Source organism: Misgurnus anguillicaudatus, chromosome 23, assembly GCF_027580225.2.
Source record: "Misgurnus anguillicaudatus chromosome 23, ASM2758022v2, whole genome shotgun sequence".
In the NCBI taxonomy this organism is placed as follows: domain Eukaryota; kingdom Metazoa; phylum Chordata; class Actinopteri; order Cypriniformes; family Cobitidae; genus Misgurnus; species Misgurnus anguillicaudatus.
In genome coordinates this window covers 6,023,338-6,048,901 of record NC_073359.2, presented here as the reverse complement: position 1 = coordinate 6,048,901, position 25,564 = coordinate 6,023,338, and the positions used below count along the sequence as shown (strand labels likewise).

Below are 25,564 nucleotides of genomic sequence, written 5' to 3'. Positions count from 1 at the left end.
GATCGTAAAAACAGCAAACGAAAATAGATCTCAGCTTTTGCAGACATTTATTAAGGTGTCAAGGGGCTGTCGCTGACCTAGTTTCAACCGTCAATAATATTATGAATGCGAACTACGTCTATATATTGAAATAAAAGCGTAAATTAGCTTATCGAGCAAATTCGGTCATCCTCTGTATTAAACTGTATGACTTCATTCTTCCATTGAGGACAAGAAAAGAAAATCTACAGTTGACAGTAATTGGTGAATGAAGGTCTACCATTTTGCAAATATCTCCTGTTGTGTTTCCTCCAAGAAGTTGGAATGAAATGAATGACAAATTATGCACAAGAAATTTTTGTCTCCAAGTCTCTAAATATTTAAATGATAAGACATACTGAAACCTAAATTACCTACATAGTATTATTTTATGCAAATATATATTTTTTAAATAACAATACGCAATAAAAAAAAAAAAACATTTGTAACGAAACACCAAAAAATGTTGGTTCATACCAGGTGTTTGGTAGGAAGCACCTTTTTAGCAATGGCTAAAATGTTCAAAATACAAATCTTCGACTAACGCTAAGCCCATCAAGCTTGTAAAAGGTCTGCTAGTTTGGAAGAACTGGCCTTTGATCTGGTCTACGAGACTTAGTCTAGCAAACACCGAACCGCTGCTTTCTCTCCCTCTCCCCGTCCTTTCTTCTCCACTTTGACGGCGTCTTTCTCAATTTGTTGCAGCGTTCAGAGGTGTCAAAGGACTCGAGCCGTGACTCCAAAGAAGAGACAGCGAGTGGGACATACGCATCGGACGCTCGGACAATACAGGCGCAGGTTCCTGTGAGTTTGCCATGGCGACCGGTGGGCCCTGACGACAGCGGGGATCACAGCCTCGCTGAGCAAGGGTGTGTGTGGGTTGTAGTTGTGGGGGGGTTTAGCTAGGGGTTATTGGGGGACACACGCCAGATGCCTTGGGGAGACGCCCTTCAGCTCACCAGCTGGGGGAGACCAAACTGCCCCTTACGCGTCAGTTCTCTGACTTAATGGATTAGAGTGTTTGTTTACGACACACTTTGCATGCGATCGTGCTGTGCACAAGAACAACATTTGGGTTTTATTCTGTTATCGAGTAGCGAGCATGTGACTAAAGATGCAATGGGCTGACTGGGTAATCTCTGCAGGCAACTGTGATGTAATTACAGTCTCACATTGACCTGTAGGGGTTGAGTAGTCTGTTTACACCTAAAACCTGACCCGTGGACCAGGAAAACAACTATGCTAATTTGTTGATGCTAAGATGCTAATCTGTTGTTTAATATTCACGTTCCACTGAGGTCAATGTCCATACTGTACCGATGGCGAGCTAAAGTTCGTCACCCCCCTCTTGTGCCACGACCGCAGCTGACTTTTGGCATAATCTCAGCTGGCAACTGTGAGTAGCGTGTCGCCCCTCTCACAGGTGCTGCTGGGGTTTTGTCACGCGCAGCGACCGGCAACTTTGTTCACAGCTGGCACGCGTCGCAACGAAAGTCAGTGGCCTCCATTGGGCATCTGAAATTTAATAAAATCCAACTGAAAGACATGTGATGTAATATAATCTGCCCTACACAGGGTGCTGCAAAAAGGAATTTTTCAAGTGCTTGAGCTTTTCAATTATTCATTGACTCACAAACTTAAAGAGTCGCTTATTTTGAGTCCATCCATCTATTCATTCCTCAGTCCATCTACTCATCACCGAATGACCATACGGTACTTGGTAACATATCTGATGTGGTGATACTGGGCCAGATCTCTGAGAACTTTCTGATGTTGGTGATACTGCATCAGGAACTGATTGGATGATATACAGGAGCCATCAGTTTCCGATGCACTGCCTTCAGCATCGAAAGAGACGCCCCATCAGTCAGTCTTTTATCTGTTACTATCCACTACATGTCAAACTATTTTAACAAGTAGTGCTGTAATGCTACCCTTGATTTTACATTAAAGGTGGGGTGCATGATCTCTGAAAGCCAATGTTGACATTTGAAATCACTTAAACATACACGCCCCTACCCCAATAGAATCTGGACTTTCATTTGATAGACCCACAACACACATACGCAACCCAGGAAACTATGTCGGTTAGTAGACACGCCCCTTACTGCTGATTGGCTACAAGGGTGTTTTGGTACTCGGTCGACTCCCTTTTTTGAAGTTTTTTTTTAAATCATGCACCCCGCCTTTAATGGACAGTTCACACCAAAATGAAATTTCTGTCATCATTTACTCACCCTCATGTTGTTGCAGACCTCTATACACTTCTTTGTTCTGATGAACACAAAGAAAGATATTTTAAAGGGATAGTTCGGCTAAAAATGATGTTGAGCCCATGATTTACTCACCCTCAGGTTGTCCGAGATGCATGTGTCCATCATTTTTCACACGGACACATTTTCGGTTGTTTTGGAGAATGTTTTAGATCTTTCAGTTGATCAAATCTGGGGTTACGGGGTCCACGTCCTTCAAGTCGAAAGGATGTGCATCCATCCTTCCCAAAATGGATCCGGGCGTCTCCACGATGATAAACAAGGGCCTTCTGGGGCTAATCCGCGCCGTTTTGTTGTAGAAATATCCACATTTGGAACTTAGTGAACGAAGGTGGCTGGCTTCCAGTAACGCCGCCATCTTAGTCGCGTCCACATTCAAGATGAGAGCGTCACTTTTTCATACGTCACTAAGAAAAGTGCGCTAATACTCTCTCCTGAATGCGGAGGAGTCTATGGCGGCGCTGCCGGAGGCTAGTTTTTTTAATTTATAGAGTTGTAAATATGGATATTTCTACAACAAAATGGCGCGGATTACCCTCAGAAGGCCTTTGTTTATCATTGTGGAGTCGTTTGGATTTATTTTGTGAAGGATGGATGCACATTTTTTGGCATTGAAGGTCATGGACCACGTAACTTTACATTTGATTAACTAAAACATTTTCTAAAATAACGGAAAATGTGTTTGTGTGAAAAATTATGGACATGAGTATCATTGGTTTGATGTCATTTTTGTCCGAACTATCCCTTTAAGGAATGTTTGTAACCTAACCCCCATCAGAAGTTTCATTAACTTCCATAGTATTCTTTTTTCCTACTATAGTCAATAGGGCCTTTGATTGGTTCATCAAGATATCTTCCATTGTGTTCATCAGAGCAGGGAGGTGTGTGCAGGTTTGTGACAACATGAGGGTAAATAAATGATGACAGAAGTTTCATTTTTGGGTGAACTATCCCTTTAAGTGCAGTTATACTGTATTTCCATAGCTCTAGGTTGGTGCATCGGGTTAGGAGCACAGATGTTTTTGGAAACACACATACTGATGAAAAATGTATGTACCTGAAAAAAGATTAATCGCTATTAATTGCATACAAAATAAAAGTTTGTTTTTGCACAATTTATGTTTGTGCACTGCATGCAATTATCTTGTATAAATAAATACACCGCACATGCATGTATATACTTAAGAAACATTTATATGTATATATATCTATTTAGATTTTAATATATTTTATATTATATATAAATAAAAAAAACTATAAAACACAAACAACATTTTTCTTAAATTTATACTTGTATGTGTGTATTTACACATAATAATTACACACAATAAACACACAAATATCTAACAAACTTTTATTTTGTATGCGATTAATCGCGACTAATCTTTTGACAGCCCTAATAAAATGTAAAAATGTATATTGCTAAACCGTATCATGATATAACTCTCATTATAACTATTACTGTTATGATTTTATAGGTTTTGTACTTAAAATATATTGTTTGTTTAATGTTATTTTATATATGAATAAAGTTATTATTGTGATATATTTTTCTCTGAATATGAATTATATGGGTTACTTTAAATAAAATGGTTTTCAAAAAAGAAGATACAGCGCCCACTACTGACTGACTTAATTCATTGCAAAAATCCGAGCTGTGGAGGTTTGTATATTTAAGAGTTTTAAGAATTCATGTTTAAAATGTATTTGACAATAATATTAAACGTAAGAAAGAGATAAAAACTACATTTCAAACACACAAACAACTGTGCAAAAAACCCCCAAACTTGATAGAAACGAGCTCGATCGAGTAGATTGTGTGTAAAATGGCGGCCTCTGGCGACCACCACATGCTATTGTCAACAAACAGCACACGAAGAAGTAGGTCTGATTGTGAAAGGACTTGCAGTGTGTGATAAATAGTGGTGTAAGGATTAAGCTTTACTTTTAAGTACCTACCAGTTATTTAGTTTAGAAGTGAAGACGCACAGCTCATATGAGCTCGAAGGGAGGCAGAAATAAACGCGCCAAAAATGCGCGCAATTTGGATACGCACGATGCGCCTTCATTAGATTTATCAATCATCGACAAAAGTCTGAATATTATACCTGTCGGACGACAATTAGACCGAACACCTCCTTCCAAAACTGAAAGAGTCTCATATCAACTAAATCAACCGGATGATTCAATAACAACACCAGGACAGGTGATCAAAGACGAGCCACGTGCACAGGTAAATGAAGTTTTAGCACACTACTGGGCCTTTGGGTCCATATACTGTTCATAAAATCATTCTAAGTTACACAACGTTAATGTAAAAAACATTCCGTGAAAATAACCTTGATATCTTCAATAATAACTGAGTAAGGTCATGTCAAAGATTGAAATCAAACTTTTATGTTCCTATTTAGATTAAGACTTTAGTGGATTTCACAGACAGGGTCACGTGTAAAATATGATAAACAATTAATAGTTGATACCAGCTTTTACTATGAGATTTAAATATATCATTTTTTATCAACACAAATAAAAGATCTATATCCCCCTTCATATTTTTTTTATCTTATAACTCTTACTATATTAACAATGAGGTAAATATTTTAACATTTTGTGTATTTTGTACAGATTTTTGATGACCAATCCTATTACCTTTAAACCTGTTTTATGCAAAACAGATTACCATAAGATAGCATCATGCAATTTACATGCTGTTAAATTGTTTAGTATGTACAAAAAAGTATGCATATTTAAAAATAACTAACAGAAAAGGCATAAGTTTAATTGAGCAGCACAAATGTTTTCCAAAAAAAAAAACAAAACTTGTTTTAAAAGCATTCATCAGGTTTATTTCAATGCACAGTGTATTTATGTTAATTTTATGAAATGAAAAATTGCATTTGCACCATTTTAATGAAAGTTAAGACTGATTGGACATGAAAATGTCAAAGGGTGTAACCGCCAATTGCGCCAAAGAATGAGAAGTATTAAATATTTTATCCACATTGATGGCATTTAAGCATAATCATAAAAAAAGTACATTTTAAAATATAATTTTATTAGTTATTTCTAAATGTAAATTTTACAAATCTTTGACAAATGATGTAAAAATGTATGTAAAAAAATCATTTTACACTAAACTAGATGATAATATTTTATTCCACTTTTTTATGAATATATTTATATTTTCATTTAAAAAAAAATACTAGTTACACCAATTGACACAGACCGGTTACACCACATTGACATTTTTGCAATTATCCCCCAAATATTCTTTCAAAATGAAATAAAACTAGAAATTTTAAACTGGCTTTTTTGAGGACCCAATGTATGCAAGTAATCTGCAAATTTATTTTAAAATTTTAACCCTTTTACATTTAATTGAACCATACGGACATAAAATAATTAACGTCACGTCACTGACCCACATACTATATAGTATGAATATGGATAGTATGAATGAATTCGGACGTCAAAATAGTGTAAAGGCAACAAGATCTGTCCAAACATTTTACACTTATTACAAAATAATAGCAAGACTACTCTAAAAATATATGTTTTTAAGAAAAATAAATTATTTAACTTAATTAAAGGAATATTCAATTTTCTTAAAAGAAAAATCCAGATAATTTACTCACCACCATGTCATCCAAAATGTTGATGTCTTTCTTTGTTCAGTCGAGAAGAAATTATGTTTTTTGAGGAAAACATTGCAGGATTTTTCTCATTTTAATGGACTTTAATAGAGCCCAACATTTAATACTTAACTCAACACTTAACAGTTTTTTTTAACGGAGTTTCAAAGGTATATAAACAATCCCAAACGAGGCATAAGAGTCTTATCTAGCGAAACGACTGTCATTTTTGACAAGAAAAAAAAAGTACCCTTAAACCACAACTTCCCGTCTAGGTCCTTTCCTGCGTGACCTAACGTAAATGCGTAGTGACGTAGGGAGGTCACGTGTTACATATATAAAACGCACATTTGCGGACCATTTTAAACAATAAACTGACACAAAGACATTAATTAGTATCATTCCACATACAACAACGTCGGAACGGTACTCTTTCAACACACTTGTAAACACTGGGGCGGAGTTTCGCGTCAGTCCTCTGTGACCTCTTGACGTCATGACGTATTGCGTGGGGTCACGCTGACGCATCACGACCGGATCTAGACGAGAAGTTGTGCTTTAAAAGTCGATATTTTTTATTTTTCTTGTCAAAAATGACAATCGTTTCGCTAGATACCTCGTTTGGGATTGTTTATAGTCCTTTGAAACTCTGTTGAAAAAAACTGTTAAGTGTTGAGTGTTGGTGTCTATTAAACTCCATTAAAATGAGAAAAATCCTGCAATGTTTTCCTCTAAAAACATAATTTCTTCTCGACTGAACAAAGAAAGACATCAACATTTTGGATGACATGGTGGTGAGTAAATTATCTGGATTTTTCTTTTAAGAAAATGGAATATTCCTTTAAGCCATTAAGTAAAAGTGTATTAAAAGTGTTTTTAGTTTTATTTATGGCAAACAAATCATGAAAACTAACTCGCCTTTTAATTCTGCACATGTTTGTCATTAAATCTGTCTATAGACAAAAAGTAGACAAAATTGTAGTGTTATTAGTCAGAGAGGATGAATGTTTTATGAACTTGCATAATAAAACCGAACCAAGTTCACCTAACCATTTGTGATCCACTCCCCCTAGTGGTGAACCGTCAGATTTTCAATCCAGTTCGAAACAGATGAAGCATCGTTTGCTAAAATCACGTGACTTGGTCAGTTTGAAACAGGATTCAAAACAAAAGATTTGTAAATGTTTCGAAGCCTCATGAAGCAGTGCTATGAAAGCGACTATTACTAATACGCTCAAGTGTAAGTGATATAGGTACCAAAAAATATATTCCTGCAAAGGGCAAGTCAATCATTTTTTTGTTCAAGGAAATAGCTAAAGACATTTCTTGCAATGGATCGAGTGAACATCTGGAGCACCCTAAAGAAGACAGACAGTCCATCAAGAGGTCCAGTTCCACAGCTTCATCAGGTGTCGAAATCTATATCTGGACTCTATGGGGCGCCTTCCTGGACAGGGTTTAGATTAATCCAGGACTAGGCCTTAGTTATATTAAGTAGTTTTCACAAACAAACCTTAACACTGCGTGCATCTTGATACAAAACAATGACACTGATATATGTTAACATATGTAAGTACCAGGTGTTTTAAATTATGACTCATACATGCATTTTAGCCTGGGACTAGGATTAAAACTGTCCGGGAAACTGCTGCAATATTTGTACGTATTGGTGTCACATCGAAATCACGAATGTGATTTTATGAAATTAATATTCACTTTTATGGACGTGTGGATTTCCAGCGACACCTGAGAATGCACACCCGGAAACCTTCATCCAGGGAATGCAGGGTTACCAGTGGACAGACACAGACCTGGAGTTTGTCTATCAAACCAAATTGAAAAAACAATTTCAGAAGCTTCAGGTAAATGATCGCTTACACGGGGAATAAAAAATATTTGCGTACTTACATTTTTAAGTATTGTGTAAATACCTAAGCTTATACTTGGTGTTTAAAATAAATCTTTGGTGTGGACAGGGCCTAAAAATAGAAGGTTGAATGCATTGCATTGTGGGATACAATATTTCAGTGTTTTCTAATGCATACTGCACATTTTTGCAATTAGTGATCTAGATGTTTCATACGCACAAAAGTCTGCATATACTGGTGATCTATCCTTCAGAAATAGTTTGGGGTGTATATTGGCCAATTTCTGACAGCTTCATGTCTGGATATCTGAATTAAGATATTTTTTTTGACACTATTGTTTACAGCAGGAGTTAAGTGATGTGCAGAAATCTCTAAAGAGCACTCGACAAATGCGGGACTTTGCTGTTGCTGCACATGAAAAAATCCAGGCAGAGCTTTCTAAGGTGATACAACATACTAATTCCTAATGATGCATGCGTATTTAAAGGCATTATTCTCCTTAAAGCAACACTATGTAGTTTCCTTGTAAAAATGACTTACAGCTCCCCCATGTGGTTGAAAAGCGCAACAGTGCCTGGTATCAGACACTCTTCTGCAGGCAGGGGGAGGAGCGGGGGTGTGTTTCCTACCCTCCACCGCCACTTTCAGAGTGTGCTTGTAGCAGCTAGGAGGCTGCTCAGGTTGCAGCAACAGTACAATTTGTCCAGTTAAAAGTTGTTCTATCACTGAAATAATTTTAGAGACATTATTTAAAGGTAAAAAAAGGACATAGTGTTGCTTTAAAAATGATCAAGAAACACTTTAAATACTTTACGGATATTTTTCAGGTGTCGTCGTGTGAACGGGTGCAAGAAATGACGAGGGAAATACTCTTAAAGTCGCAGAGCTCCGTTCAGTTGGAGGGACTCGATTTCAAAAGTCTTCTAGCCATACTAAAGATCTGTGATGTGCAGCACGCTACGTCTGAAGAGAGGACAAACATCGAGAAGCTCAACGCAGAGGTGACAAAAGCACAAATTGTGAGGTAATCTAACAGCTTGCAAAGCAATGAAAGAATTGGTACAAAACTCTTCATGTATTGAAACAAATTTGCAAGTGATGCTGAGGTTATTGCTTTGTGGTTGATGAGATGTTTGTTATCGGTGGTGGCAAGGATGTTAGATATGTAGTGAAATGCATGCTACAATACTTACTGTAGTATGCAATAAAAAAAAGTAAATTAAATGACATAATAAAAATAAGTGTGAAGTTTAGGTAGCATTACACTGCAAAAAATGATTTGTAAGAAAAAAAATATTTTTATTTTTGTCTTGTTTTCAGTAAAAATATCTAAAAATTAAGATGCGTTTTCTTGATGAGCAAAACGACAATAAATAGTAAATAAGTCTAGTTTTTAGACCAAAAATATCAAATTTAAGTGATTTTGTGCATAAAACAAGCAAAAAAAAAAATCTGCCAATAGGGTAAGCAAATTTTTTTTAAACGTTTTTCACTTAAATTTTTATTTTTCACAAAATCACCTAAATTTGATATTTTTGGTATAAAAATTAGACTTATTTACTATTTATTGTCGTTTTGCTCATCAAGAAAACGCATCTTAATTTAAGAATTTTTAGATATTTTTACTGAAAACAAGACAAAAATACTAAGACAAAAATACTAAGAAACTTTTTTTCTTGAAAATAATTTTTTAGTTTAGGCATTATTATAAACATTAAGATTTCATTAAAAAGACGAGTATGCGCTGTTTTGTTACTTTGCATAGCCTAAATGTTAATAGATTCGATCAAAACATTTGAGATTAATTTTAGTAATAATGTTTTTCTTCTTTACAGACAAAAACATGGGGAACTTGCAAAAGAGGTTGAAATTTGTAAAACGAACGTCGACCAAATCAAGGTAATCGTTAAAGAATAATTAAAAAGTGATATTGCTCTTAATTTAATTTGTTACACTTAAAGGGATAGTTCACCCCAAATTGAAAATAATGTCATTAATGACTCACCCTCATGTCATTCCCAACTCGTAAGACCTCCGTTCATCTTCGGAACACAGTTTAAGATGTTTTATATTTAGTCTGTGAGCTTGTTGACCCTTCATTGAAAATCTCTGTACGGTATACTGTCCATGTCCAGAAAGGTAATAAAAACATAATCAAAGTAGTCCATGTGACATCAGCGGGTCAGTTAGAATGTGTTGAAGCATCAAAAATACATTTTGGTCCAAAAATAACAAAAATTACGACTTTATTCTGCATTTTTTTCTCTTCCGCGTCTGTTGTGAATCCCATTGTGCGAGACTAAAGTCACGAGATTGCAGTGAAACGGATGACTTGTTATCCTCAGACATGTTTGCGAAGTTTTTTTTTCTTCAAACTTACAGCGTGCGTCTCCCTCAGACTGTAAACGTAGCCCGGACGCACAAAAAAAACAGCTGGGGCGCACCACATAACACGTCAGCCGTGTCACTGCAGTCACGTGACTTTAGTATTGCGCATGCTCTTCACAACAGAACTGGAAGAGAAGACAACGCTGAATACCAAAATGTATTTTTGATGCTTCAGCACATTCTAACTGACCCGCTGATGTCACATGGACTACTTTGATGATGTTTTTATTACCTTTCTGGACATGGACAGTATACCGTACCTAGATTTTCAATGAAGGGTCAACAAGCTCCTGGACTAAATCTAAAACATCTTAAACTGTGTTCTGAAGATGAACGCAGGTCTAAGTAGTTTGGAATGACATGAGGGTGTTAATGACATTATTTTCATTTTTGGGTGAAATATCCCCCTTTAAGACCGTCTTTACTTTGGGTTGAAAGGTAAACATAAATTCACTGACAGCGGACATTGCTGCTCTGGAGTCCCAGCTGGTTAAAAGGTCTGGTAAAGAGGTTAGTGTCCCACACATGACCACTGTTGGCTTATCAAAAGTAAGATTTTAACGAAGATTAAAATGTTACTTTTGACTCCCATAGGAGGCACTGGTATCAGCTAAACGCCGCCATAGAGGTCCTAAACCCACGGCCGCCACTTCTGCCCCAAAAGTCCACAATGTACCCAAACCAACTGCTGCCCAATCGTCCCCAACTCCCCCAAAACCCAAAACCTCTACTGCTCGTTCTGCCCCAAAAGTTCACACTGTACCCAAACCAACCGCTGTCCAATCATCCCCAACTCCCCCAAAACCCAAAACCTCTACTGCTCGTTCTGCCCCAAAAGTTCACACTGTACCCGAACCAACCGCTGCCCAATCATCCCCAACTCCACCAAAACCCAAAACCTCTACTGCTCCTTCTGCCCCAAAAGTTCACACTGTACCCGAACCAACCGCTGCCCAATCATCCCCAACTCCACCAAAACCCAAAACCTCTACTGCTCGTTCTGCCCCAAAAGTTCACACTGTACCCGAACCAACCGCTGCCCAAATATCCCCAACTCCCCCAAAACTCAAAACCTCTACTGCTCGTTCTGCCCCAAAAGTTCACACTGTACCCGAACCAACCGCTGCCCAAATATCCCCAACTCCCCCAAAACCCAAAACCTCTACCGCTCGTTCTGCCCCAAAAGTTCACACTGTACCCGAACCAACCGCTGCCCAATCATCCCCAACTCCACCAAAACGAAAAGCCCCTACTGCTCGTTCTGCTCCAAAAGTCCACACTGTACCCAAACAAACCGCTGCCCCAAAATCCTCTATTGCTGCAAAAGCCACTACTTCTCGTTCTTCCTCAAAACTTCACACTGTCTCTAAACCAACCACTCCCCAATCTGGCCCAAAAGCCCCCACTGCCCCCAAACCCTCTATTGCTGCCAAAGCCCCTACTGCTCGTTCTGCCCCCAAAGCATCTACTGCTTCAAAAGCCTCTATTGCCCCCAAACCCAGCTCTGCCCCAAAGGTCATGGAGGGTCATGTTGACGGCCTCCGCCGGTCTAAAAGGATCGCTTCTAAAAAAGAGAAGTGAGGGATCTGCTTAGAAAAGTTTCTTATTGTTTATGAGGTTTAATTTATTATGTAAATCTTGATTTGAAGTCTCGAGCCTTTTTTTTGAAAACTTGTTTTAACTTATGCCTTAGTAAGTGTAAAATTAGAGGAACCCAGTTTATAGTTTTAGACTTTGTTTGCTGCCCTCTTGTGGATATTGTGTGATATTCACAAATCGAATGTAAGTTTTCCCAGCAGTTTTAAGATAATACAATTAAAGCGTCTGTTTTGCATGTTATGTGATGTATTATTTTTTCTTTTCCACTCACATTTTAAAGAGTGTTTTGCTTTGCACCCTCGTGTAATGGTTTACTTGTGGTCTCTCTTCATTACTGTTGGCTTCGACTTTGTGTTTTCGTCTGGGAATGAATAAATGTTTTTCGACTCTCTCTACAGCCATCTGGGTGTTGTGTTGTGTGGCGTCCAGGCTTTTTAAAGAGTATTTGCGAATGCCACAGTGTATTTTTGGTATAATGTGTGGTTAAAGTTTGCAGTCCTCTCCAATCCATTCGCTCTGCATGTAACTGTGCTGCTTATAACTATTTCTGTAATGTCAGGGCTATCCAACTGGCGGCCCGCGGGCCAAATGTGGCCCTCCAATCATCTTTATCCGGCCCGTCATCTTTGTCTGATTTAAAAACAGCGATGTTACTTTTACCGTTTCACTTTACATGACAAATGACATCCGAAAACCCGGAAAGGGAGTCAGAAATGGGCTGCGTGGGATGCCAACCATATCCAGGTGCGTAATTATCGGATCCAATTTGACCTTTGGATGCATAAAAAAATAAATTTGTGTGACTAAACCACGTGACAAGCTGACCGAAAGTGTTGTATTTGAATGTGTTCCGATCAAAACACTGTGTGCAAGATGAAAATTATGAATCCTTTTTTGTTTAACTTTATCAGTAACAATTGAATCCTTAAAAAACGAGAGTGATTACTGATAAGTAAATTATTAAGTATAAATACATATACGTAGATTAAACTGAAATTTCATTACGACTGCCACTAGGGGGCGAACCCTGACTTCGTGTCTAGATGTAGTGTACAATGTAAAGGCGGTATAGCATATGCATATATATATATTATACACACACACTGCAAAAAATGATTTTCAAGAAAACAATGTCTAGTATTTTTGTCTTGTTTTCAGTAAAAATATCTAAAAATTATTAAATTAAGATGCTTTTTCTTGTAAGCAAAACAATCCAAGAAAATAAGCCTAGTTTTTAGACCCAAAAAATATCAAATTTAAATGATTTTGTGCGTAAAACAAGCAAAAAAATCTGCCAATGGGGTAATCTTGAACATTTTTCTTAAACACTAAATTCAAGAAAAATTTGCTTGGCCCATTGGCAGATTTTTTTTGCTTGTTTAATGCATAAAATCACTTAAATTTGATATTTTTGGTCTAAAAACTAGAATTATTTTCTTGGATCGTTTTGCTCATCAAGAAAAAGCATCTTAATTTAAGAATTTTTAGATATTTTACTGAAAACAAGACAAAAATACTAAGATTTTTTTTTCAATTTTAATAAATTATCTGTGGGTAATTTTGAGCTAAAACTTCTCAGACACACTCTGGGGACACCAAAGATTTATTTGACATCTTAAAAAAAGTTTTGTGAAATGTCCCCTTTAAATTGAAGATTAGAGATAACCTGGGATTAGTCAGCCCAGTCTCACAAAATAACGTATAGTCACGTAATTTTTTTATTCTTTTTCGTGATACTTTCATGAATTTCCCCTTTTTTTCATGATCGTACCACGAATTTCTGTTTCTGTGTCATTAGCCTCTTTCACACAGTAATTCTGGTAAATTACCATGAATTTACCAGAATGAATTTACCAGTAAATACAAAAATGTGCTGTTCACACACGCAGTGGCGTTCCGTTATTTTACCAGTAAGACATCATTCACACATCAGTATCAAAATATTGGTAAATTCGTTGAGAAAGCGGAAGTACCTGTAGCACGCGGCGAGCTCAGTGTTGTATTTGTAAACAATCCACGTCGTTCATATCCACGGTCCGTATTTTGTTGTTTTCACGTCTGTGGTAAACAGTCGCGAAGTTGCTCATGACCAAACAACATTGAATGAGACGACGTCAAACCGAAAATGCGTTTTTAACAACACTACTGTTTGCACTTTAGGCTTCACAGAGGGCGTGCTAAGGACGTCGGCAATTCGGCGGTAAGCTGTTTTAACCAACTTTGGTGAAGAAATGTGGACGTAAACTTCAGGTGTGCTCAACTTTCAAGCAGCATGTGTGTGGAAACGTCCGTAAACAGTGTGGGGGTAATCGCGTCATCTGTATTAAAACGCTATGATTGGCCCGAAGCTGTCAGCACGGTCTGACGTCGTCCGTTCTAAATGCCGGTAATCCTATAATTTTCGTTCACACACAGCGCTTACCGGTAAATTACTGGTAATCTTACAACCTGTCTTACTGGTAAATTGGGAGCACTGATTTACCGGAAAGGTTCTGTTCACACATGATCTGTTAACTGCAATTTACCAGTAAATTACCAGTAAAGACTGTATGTGTGAAAGGGACTATTGTCACGTATTGGTTTCTCAGCTGTTTTGTCCTAATTTCTTACCATTGTCACTTCGGTTTAAGGTTAGATTTACATAAAATGACATCCCTACCCAAACCCAACTCTAACCTTAACGCCAGGCGACAATGGTTTAAAATTGAGAAAATATAAATAAAAAAAAAATAAAAAAATTGTATAAACCAATACTTAAAGTGACATCCTAACCTGAACACCAAATCTAACCCTACTGTACATCGAAGCGAAAATGGTTTGAAAATAGGAAAAAGCGGTTGAGTGGCCAATGTGTGACAGTGACAAATAAACAGAGATTTGTTATACGAGCACGGAAAACTTGGAAATTCATTACATTATCATGAAAATAAATCCCAAAATTACGTGACTATAGACGGTTTCAGCAGTAACAACATAAACAAGCGGCTGTCGTGGTCCGCACGTAACTTTCGGTAAACTTCACTAATAATAAATAACAACAACAACGTTCTTTAAACGTAGTTTATTTATATAACAAGCAAAAAAACAACACACAGATTACCTAGGAAACCAAAACATTTGTTATTTTCAACGACGCATTTGTTCAAGAGATCAGTTTAGCAACTAGTCAGACCACGAAACAAACAAAAACCTGAAGTAAAGTTCAGATCCAGATGTGTATCGCGTCAGTGCACGTGCGTCCGATGAAACCGTCTATAGGTACATAATTTTGTGAGACTGTGTAGGATTAGTAACGTTTAAACCTTACCAGTGAGCCTTTGGTTATTGTTAGCCTGGAAACATTGGATGAGAGATGGAGAGACTCCAAATGTGGTTAACCTATAATCAAAACCTATGTGATTTTATATGACGATAAACAACACCCCCTGACTTACATCAACAGATTTCTGCTGGATCAGATAAAATCATTGTGGAAGCCGGCTACTTTTTAAAAACAGTTGATTTTTGGAAATTTTGTTTAATTTTTTTTCAATAATGTCTTCCAGACCCTTTGAGCCTTTCATGGTTTGCAAAACATGTGTGCACACGTTAGTGCTCTTTAAACGATAAACCCCAAAATAATAAATAGTTATGCAGATCAGTTATTCATTACATTTATGCATTTGAAAGATGCTTTATTAAAAGTGACTTACATTGCATTCAATCTATCCATTTTTCTTGGGATCGAACCCGTAACCTTTGCATGGCTCATGCAATGCTTTACCAGAAACACATTATTATCCCGAAAAGAAAAGAAGTCAATGCAGAATTGTCAAATATTTTGTTTGTGACCGTCATTAATCATTTCAACGAGTGCATTAAAATAATTAGTTGTTTTTACCCCAAACTGCTAAGCAATAATTTTCCATATTTTTTTCCTGCATATGCCCATTAAAAAGAAAAACGGCTCTGTTTAGCTAAAGGAATATCTTCATCCCTGATTTTGGTACTTTCCAAATAAATCCCAGTATCTGGAAAATCCATTTGTCATTAATAATCTCGAGAATCTAGATCGCATTTGGCCTTTCAACTCCGAATGAACTTCGTTTTAATCGAGGTTAAAATGTGAAGTTTTCCTCCGTTGGATGCTGGACTGAGATAGGAACAGTAAATATTAAAACCAAAAGTAATGCCAAAAGTACTAACAAGCTTGTTTTTTGTGTCCACAGCCATCATAGAGACAGGACATTGATGTTAAATCATACACATCTCTCTATGATCGACAGTAAATGACTTAGTTGTCACAGGCACGTCTTGGGCAAACACATTCAGATGTGTCTCGATGACCTCATGGTTGAGATGGAAAGATTTGCGTCTTTGCTCTCACAAGCCATCTGCTATTTGCTTTCTTAGTTCATTGATTGAACTGCGAGATATGCCTGTTAAACGTTTAATCCCTGGCCTTTGCTTGTGTAGAGAAATTCACGAGTTTATAACAGATCTCGCCTCTGAATCTGTTACAACAGAATAATTTTTTAAACGTTATCTTTTGGTATTTTATTTGTATATACTTAAAAGGATTGGTATACATGAGACCCTGGACAACAAAACCAGTCATTGAAATTAAGATTAAAACGTCATATGAATGCTAAATAAACAAACTTTGTATTGATGTACAGTATATGGTTTGTTAGGATAGGACAACATTTGGCCAAGATACAACTATTTGAAAATTTGGAATTTTGGTTTTATGGTCAAAGGTCACATATATTTTTATTATAAGAGTTATATTGTTTTATTGCAGTTAATCTGAGATTAGCATTTGTTGGTGTGGCGTTAAAGGAATAGTTTACTAATAATATTAAAATTAGTCCACTATTCACTCACCTTAAAGGCATCCTAGCTTTATATGACTTTCTTCAGCTGAACAAATCTTATGTTTTAAGTTGTAATTATATAAGTAAAAATATTACTCTTCCGCCAAACAAAGTAGTTCCTCAGAATCAAGTGTGCAACAGAGTTCACAACCAACACAGACGCAGCAAAGACACAATGAAAATATGATTTAAGACTGTGATGTTTATTTTCATAAATCAACATTCATCTAATTTATACATTAACATTTATATTGTGCAACTTTTGAAGTGATGATCAAATATGTTTGGAATCATGCTTAACTCTTTCCCCGTCAGCATTTTTTTAAGGTGCCACCCAGTTTTAGTTTAATGCCTTCTGATCTTCTTTAAATAAACATAAAATATCAAAAGAAAGAACAGATGTCCGCTTAAAAAAAAAACTTGTTTTATCCTACCTTCATTTGTTCTCTTATTTGTTCTCTCAATTTTCAGTTAAAAGCTGAGATAATTTCAGTTTTGTGAAGAACTTTTGTAAGAGATCAGATTCATGACGCTATCTGTAAGATCGCGCTATTTAATGTGCACATCCGGTGTACGATACCACTGAGTTTTCCCAGATGTACGACCCCTTTTACATTTTTGGAGAACTAATTCTTAGAAAATAAAATAAATAAATAGCCATTTTTTACAAGAGGTAGGCCAATCACTCAGTTTTGCCGATTAATCGGCACTGATAGTCCTGATTAATCGGCAAAAATCCATGCCGATATAGTTTTCCTGTGTCCCATTGCTTCATTATAAAAATATTCTGCTGACTATATGCTGCATTAGCAGAGAAACAGCAGCAGAAACCTTAGTTTGTCTTCAAGGCTGACAGGACAATCATTTTTATCCAATATCAATTTTAAAAACTATCGGTCGATTAATCGTTTATCGGCAAGTGCGGACCAATCTAGTTATCGGTAAAATCCACTGTCGGTCGACCTCTACCTATATGTTTTTCTACCACACACACACACACATATATATATATATATATATATATATATATATATATATATATATATATATATATATATATATATATATATATATATATCTGTTTTTGTAATAAAGGTTGTTGTTGTTATGTATTGTTCAGACTGGGTCAGTGTTTGCCTTTAAGCTGGCATGTGCATTTGTGTTTTACATGTTAAGATTAGGTTTGGATTGCATATACTCATAAATAGAAACTTATCTGACATCTTGAATGGATCCTGAAAAATTTAACCCATGCATAGGGTTATACACAGATGTAGTTGCTGACAAAAGCAGGGTTAAATGTCTAAGACCTTCTGGACAAATGTGGTACGTCAGCAGACTCAGGAAGGAATTACAAGCCTTGCAGATGCTGCACATTCCCTTGCTAAAAACTGTGGGAAATGTAGAATTCATCTAGATCCAGTTTGACTTTGTTCATTTCTCAGTCGAATGGGTTTCATATTATCCTTATACTGAGAAATATTTGACAAAACAAATACAAACTTTCAAGGTTAGTTCCATTTTTAAATAGCTCAATTCAGGCCTGGTATTTAATTAAACATAATGACTAGCAGAAATAAATGTAAGAATCGTATCATTCTGGTCTGTTGTATACTTTGAGCTGGTTCAGGTTGCTGATGCATGCTGGGATATGATGAAAGGGTATTATTATGATGATGAATGTGCAGAGCTGCAAGCCACGCACGTTAGTGAAGGAGATTAGCTTGTGTTTTTCTAGCATTAGTGGTCAAATTCAGATTCAGGTCCAGTCCAATAGATATCACGGATTTCATTTAAAACCCATTGCAAGTGTAACTCATTTATTATGGGTGCAACTGGGGTCAAGTCCTTGTTTCAACTAACCACGTTCCATCGACTGATAGTTGGCTGTCAAAACCATGCTTGTATTTTGTAACAGCTTATCATTTCACACACTGGTCCTTTTATTTGAGTTACTGTGCTCAAGGATTTCAAATAATAAAAGAAAAGTGCATTTCCAAATGCAGCCACTAGAGGTCATTGTGGCATCTGCAGGCACCTAAACCATAAACCTCCATTCATGGCCTAGAAGACACATACCACTGAACAAAGACAGCCAGTCTTACCATGTATTGTTAGTCCGGAGTCGATCTTATGAAGCCAAGTAAAATCTCATAAAAATATATGAGAGCGACGAATGGGCTTAACTTAAAAATGAGGCACTTCTAGCCAGCCCGTACATGCGAAACCAGTCGCCCTCGATAGCGTCGTCTAAATTCCCTGCCGAATATTCCACTGGAAGTGATCACTTCAATCTAGCCAGGCACACAGCTGGTATTACGCACGTACAGCGGCATTAAATCCACGCTGGTCCTCTGGCAGGCCTGAAAACATTCCTTCGCCTGCTGCACACACGTGAGCTTTGTTTTTGCCTTAAATCTAGACGTGCATTTACAATATGCGAGACATTTATTGCTCCTGTGTTTATACGACAGGAAACAAGCTTGCTGACATGTCAACAGAAAGATGTGTTTTTCCCAAGATAAGGTAATTTTGACTTCTGTTTTTATTATAGACTGAGTTACAGCGCTCGCACGCTGAGTTGGCCGACGATTTGAAAGTCTGTTTGTTATGATGTACGATTTCACGATACAAGGAACTCCATAAAGAACGTGAAAAAGTTTATTCCCTTTCTATAAAAATCATATATTTCATTTATACTAAAAATATAAGCCCTCATGTTGTTTCAAACCTTCTTCCGAATGTTTGTAACCAAGCACATCTGGGGCACCATTGACATCCATAGTATTTTTTTCCTAAAGGTGCTCCAAATATATTCCTTTGTGTTCATCAGAAAAAAGAAATTCATACAGGTTTAGAACAACATGAGGATGAGTACATGATGACAGAATTTTCATTTTAAAGTGAACTATCCCTTTAATTCGTATAATATCCACCCAAATAGTTCTTCTTGCTGTAGCTGCGTTCACACCAAACACAAATAGAGCGTCAAATTTGCGTATACCGCGTCTAGTTGGCTGCTTGAACATTTTGAATGCATTCGCGCGTCTAGAGCGAAATTGACGCACGTTTAAGGCAAAATGCCCTTCTTGTGGGAGGGGCAAGGAGTGACTCTGGGCGGGCCTGCTGCCAGCAAGCAGGCTCCTGATTTGTTAATGCGGCGCGAATTGACGGCAAAGTTCGCGCAAACTGATTGCACGAATGAGGCGAATTTGCGTGTAACGCGGCGCAAATGAGGTGTTTAACGCGGCTCGGTAGACACACAAATTCGCCTCATTCGCGCGTCCAGTTTGGGCAAATGACGCAAATTGATGCAAAACTGGATGCGCGAATGAGGCGAATTCGCCTCTACTGTGTCTAGTTTGGCGCTTGAACATTTTGAATGCATTCATGCTATCTATAGAGCAAAATTGACACACGTTTAATGCAAACTCCACTTCTTGTGGGAGGGGCAAGGAATGACTCCGGGCGGGTCTGCTGCCACAGCAGCAAGCAGACTCCTGATTGGTTAACGCAGCGTGAATTGATGATAAAGTTAAAATTTTTCAAATCGGGCATCAGACGCGAATTTGCGTCAATTTGCATCAGTCACGCAAACTGGACGCAAATTCGCCTCATTCGCGCGTCCTACTGCACGTCCATACCGTGTCTAGTTTGGCGCTTGAACATTTTGAATGCATTCATGCGCATCTAGAGCGAAATTGACACACGTTTGATGCGAAATCCACTTCTTGTGGGAGGGGCAAGGAATGACTCCGGGCGGGTGCACTGCCACAGCAGCAAGCAGACTCCTGATTTTCGAATTTGCATCAATTTGCGTCAGTCGCGCAAACTGATTGCACGAATGAGACGAATTTGCGTGTACCGCGGCGCAAATGAGGTGTTTAACGTGGCTCGGTAGACACACAAATTCGCCTCATTCGCGCGTCCAGTTTGGGCGAATGACGCAAATTGATGCGAAACTGGATGCGCAAATGAGGCGAATTCGCCTCTACTGTGTCTAGTTTGGCGCTTGAACATTTTGAATGCATTCATGCGCATCTATAGAGCAAAATTGACACACGTTTGATGCAAACTTCACTTCTTGTGGGAGGGGCAAGGAATGACTCCGGGCAGGTCTGCTGCCACAGCAGCAAGCAGACTCCTGATTTCCGAATTTGCGTCAATTTGCGTCAGTCGCGCAAACTGGACGCATGAATGAGGCGAATTTGCGTCTACCGTGGCGCAAATGAGGCGTTTAACGCAGCTGGGAAAAGCAAATTCGCCTCATTCGCGCGTCCTACTGCACGTCCATACTGTGTCTAGTTTGGCGCTTGAACATTTTGAATGCATTCATGCGCGTCTAGAGTGAAATTGACACACGTTTGATGCAAAATCCACTTCTTGTGGGAGGGGCAAGGAATGACTCCGGGCGGGTCTGCTGCCACAGCAGCAAGCAGACTCCTGATTTCCGAATTTGCGTCAATTTGCTCCTGATTGGTTAACGTGGCGCGAATTGACGGCAAAGTTTAATTTGTTCAAATCGGGCATCAGACGCGAATTTAATTTAAGAATTTTTAGATATTTTTACTGAAAACAAGACAAAAATACTACATTTTTTCTTGAAAATCCTTTTTTGCCGTGTATACAACTAATTGAAATGTTGTCCCTTTTGGGGTACAATATTATACCCTAAGGACCTATTTTGTACCTTAAGGAACAATTTTACATTTTATGGGTACAAAACAGCCTGTACAAGGCACACATACTAATAAAATGCATAGCTTAAATGCACTATAAGTCGCTTTGGATGAAAGCATCTGCCAAATGCATACAAGTAAATGTATAATTTATTCACTTTATTTATTCAGTGATATAATGTCACGCTATCACGCTCATTATGAAAACCAGTAAATAGTTTTGCATGATAGGCTGCTCGCATGCGAGGCCTAAACGCGAGGCTGCAGAAAAGCCCTGAAGTCATTTGTTTTACTACTCCACGAGGAATGCTTTTCAGGAAGACAGCGGTTTCAGGAGGAAAGGCTGTTGAGTGAACACTTGAAGGTGTTTTGCCAACAACTTGTAGCAAAGGCAGGAGAATAAAGCACTTGAGACCAAACATTTGGACAGCTTATAAGTACACGCTATCCATCGTAGGAACGGGTGACAGGGAGGCGCTTTAAAAATCACGAGGTGAATCCTCTTGTTGCTTCCCAGTTACACTGTCAAATGTTTTGTTACATACCAGACAATTAGACTAAACATTTTGAGTCAGGACGAGTATACAAACCAGTTTGTATTAAGTGACATTTCTCCTCATCGGCTTGCTTATTATCTGTAGAGTCGACTGTATTTACCATATCAAATGTAAACCGATAGGGCTGGATTACGGTGTCCTTTTTTGGATGATGTTGTACTGTAGTGGTTTTGAGGTAATGTCCCATGATGCACTGGGGTTCGAAGCACATTGTTTCCACTTTGCTTTGTTTCTTTCCTAATTCTTTTTTTTTGCATAGATTCATCATTTACATTTATGCATTTGGCCAAAACGACTAATAGTGCATTTGTTCTATACATTTTATTAGTATGTGGGGACCTTGCGCTGAAAAAGGGATAAGAGCTGTCACTGGGACGGTACCCTTTAAAAGAATCGGATATGTATGTTTGAGGTACCAATATTTACACCGCAGCTATTATTTTTGATAGTGTGTGAATCTATGGAAGTTTTTTTCAGCCACTTTAAAATTAATTAATTAAATGATAAAATAAAAAGGCAAAATATGTCCCAAATTTTTTGGTCGCTGTGTTTGTCTGCAGTTCGTTTGACTGACGCTTCACCGGATCTGATTTTACTGCACATACATAATAGCGGACCAGCCACTTAGTGTTGGTTTCTCCTTTGAAATGTAATGGTGCATTCTTTCGCGCCCCCCCCAGAGAACATTTATGACAAAAAACTGTTCTAAAACTTAACATTTTAATTAAACAAAACATGAAATTATACAAAGTAGTGCTATTAATTAGTAGCCTAAGCTAATGATAAATGAATGTATTTTATAAAATGTCATAAAACTGGGGCCCCCTTGGCACCATCTTGCGGCCCCCCCTAGGGGCCCCGGCCCCCAGTTTAAGAACCACTGCAGTAGCCTATATGTACAGATGTGAAGCTACGATTCATCCAAACAGTTGCTAGGTTCGTCTAAATGGGTCTAAAAGTTGCTAAATGTAGCAATAAAGTCGCTAAGTTGGCAACACAGCTAATCCATATTACTTGAGCAAGTAAACCCCACCCACTGATTAACATAGAATTTGCATAGAAGTTGAAAATGAAAACCAATAAATAAAAGGGAACATAAAATTAAAACTGAACTTTACAATGTAATTTTGTCACTATTATTGCTTGGGCATGAAGAGGAAGCCTTTAAAAAAATTTTTTTACAGATTCCTTTTCAAGTTTGCCTTTTAATTTTATTATTGGTAGTTTTGCGTGAAAACTAAATGTCAAATCATCAATTTCCTTTTTTCTTTTTCAATTTGGCAGGAAAGATGCATTATAACCTTGAAAATAAAAATTTTGGGACATATTTTGCTATTTTTTATTTTATCATTTAATTAATTAATTTTAAATCGGCTGAAAAAACATACCATAAAAATCGAACCCATGACCTGCTAACAGCTGAGCTACAGAAACAGCATTTTAATTTTTATGCGTAACATTATCAGTTTAATATGTAATAGTTATAATTTTGCCTTTTGTTGGCATTATGCACTCAAAAAAATGATTCATTGGATTAACTCAATAAAAATATGAATGTGTACCCCTAACTCATAAAAAATGTGTACCCCTAACTCATAAAAAACACTTAATTAAAAAATTACTCTCCAAAAGCAGTTGCATGCAAAGCATGCTGGGAAATTCTTTTTCCAGAACCCAAACTCACACTAATTGTGTTAACGCAATTAAAACGAAATCAATAAATTATAGTACATATTCATTTTGTGTTAGACTAATTAAATATATATATACTTATTGCTCTTAATGTTTTTTTTTTTTAATTAATTGAACACAATTTTATTGAGTCATTTCTAAGAAGGGCTTGAATCATTTTTTTGAGTGTGGAATTCACCCTTTAAATTAATTTTTAATAACTTGATTAATTTACTATTGTGCAATAAATAGCTTTCGTACTGTTACGTTAAATAACAAGCCCGAACTTAATGTAATGTGGTGCATAGATCTTAAAACAATAAAATTGTACATGCAGACATGAGTTCTTATTCCCATTTAACTCTTTCCTCGCCATTGACGAGTTATCTCGTCAATTAAGAGAAAACATTTGCATGAAAAAAATGTGTTCCTGATTTTTTTATGTTAATTTGCAATACCGCAAATATCCACTATATATTTATATATCTTACCCAATTGATAAAAAACTGAAGCAAAAATTTTTTTATTATTTTTACACCATGTATTTTGATAATCGTGCGGAATCTGATCTCTAACAAAATTCCTTCACAAAAATGAAAATTATCTAAGCTATTTCTTGAAAAACATTTTCCTGTTTTGTTTGTTTGAAAGCAGAGGGTCTGTTCTTTCATTTGATATACAGTATTTATATGTTCATAGAAGAAAATTTTCCTGGAAGGCATTTTAAAACTTTTGTAAAATTAAAAAAATGCTGGCGGGCAACTTTAAAAAAAAATGGCTGGCGGGGAATGAGTTAAAAAAACAAAAATAGCAATAAATAAACGAAACGCATTGTATAAGCAAATTACAGTATCCTAGTTTTATTTTTGAAAGCATCCACCTCTGTACATTTTTACAAACTGAGAAACAAGTAAAAAACCTCATGTACTGTAATTAACAGCATGTCATGGATACGCTACATAAAACATACATTAAAATGATCTTGCATCTGTTTATTGTCACAATAACATAAATCAAACATTATTATCCTATTATCACAGCCGGAGGATGAACCCATATTCCCAACCGTTTCCCTGCATCTGGCCACCATACAAATCAATCCAAACTCACTGTCTGCATCCAGCTCTGAGTTTTCAAAAGGAAACAGATTGTGATTTCTTCTGCTAAGGAAGCTGTATAACTTCATAGGAGCTTCTTCGTCACCGGTAGCCCACCCCATGCACGCTGGCCAGGATGGGCTTTGTTTATCATAAATCTCCCAGTCTGCAGCATAGGAAACCTTCCGGGATTGACGGATATGAGAAGAACGGTGCGGTGTGTACACTGGCAAACGATTGAACGAGTACTTGTGCTGTATGTGTCGGGAGTATTTGTGGAGCAGTCTGATGTTCTCATGGATTCGGAATTTTTAAATAAACTTTTCTGGCGACAGAGTCGGTGAGCCAATAGAGATGAGGAAAGGACGGGTTACGATATGTCACCAAAGATATGTGAGACTTTTCAAGTCTGTCAGTGATGTGGCTGGAGGTTTGATTCGACCAGACTGTGACCCTTTATATACGTAGTCGCTTTTTTTGGTCATCTTTGTGATATTTTGTCAGTTGCCAATGCAAACTGATCTACTGTTCTTGTAGCTGAAATGGTAGAGAATTGCTTGCCTTGCAACACCAAGTTATACTGTAAAAAACTTGAAAAAAATAAGTTACCTGGTTGCAGAGTAAATTCAACTGAAAATATTAGTTGAGATACTATTTTTACTCAACTTTTTTGAGTCAACTAATATTTTTAAGTAAAATTAACTTAAAATTTTAAGGCAACCAGGTAACTTACTTTTTTAAGTTAACCCAACAAATCATTTTTGACTGGGTTTAAGTCCCAGGATGTACAAACTGAGAAATGTGTCAAAATTCAGACAAATCAGGCACATTGTAAAATACTGTCACAATAATATAGATCAAACATTATTATTGTACATAACATATAAATTGTCATCGTAGGTGCATGTCCACTGTGAGAGACATAA

General features: G+C 37.1%; 1 protein-coding gene across 2 annotated transcripts in view; it reads left to right on the top strand.

The window, feature by feature from the left end:
- The first annotated feature begins 4,164 nt into the window (after window positions 1-4,164).
- The window catches only part of col8a1b (collagen, type VIII, alpha 1b), a 78,688-nt gene continuing 57,288 nt past the window's right edge, over window positions 4,165-25,564 (top strand). The window contains exons 1-7 of one of the 2 annotated variants that reach the window (XM_055218845.2): window positions 4,165-4,524; window positions 7,230-7,332; window positions 7,664-7,785; window positions 8,136-8,234; window positions 8,619-8,815; window positions 9,627-9,690; window positions 10,618-10,689. In XM_055218845.2, the coding sequence (XP_055074820.2) occupies window positions 4,288-4,524; window positions 7,230-7,332; window positions 7,664-7,785; window positions 8,136-8,234; window positions 8,619-8,815; window positions 9,627-9,690; window positions 10,618-10,689 (894 nt within the window). In that variant the 5' untranslated portion in view covers window positions 4,165-4,287. The remainder of the gene's footprint in view (window positions 4,525-7,229; window positions 7,333-7,663; window positions 7,786-8,135; window positions 8,235-8,618; window positions 8,816-9,626; window positions 9,691-10,617; window positions 10,690-25,564) is intronic. The other variant, XM_073861446.1, reaches the window with a different exon arrangement.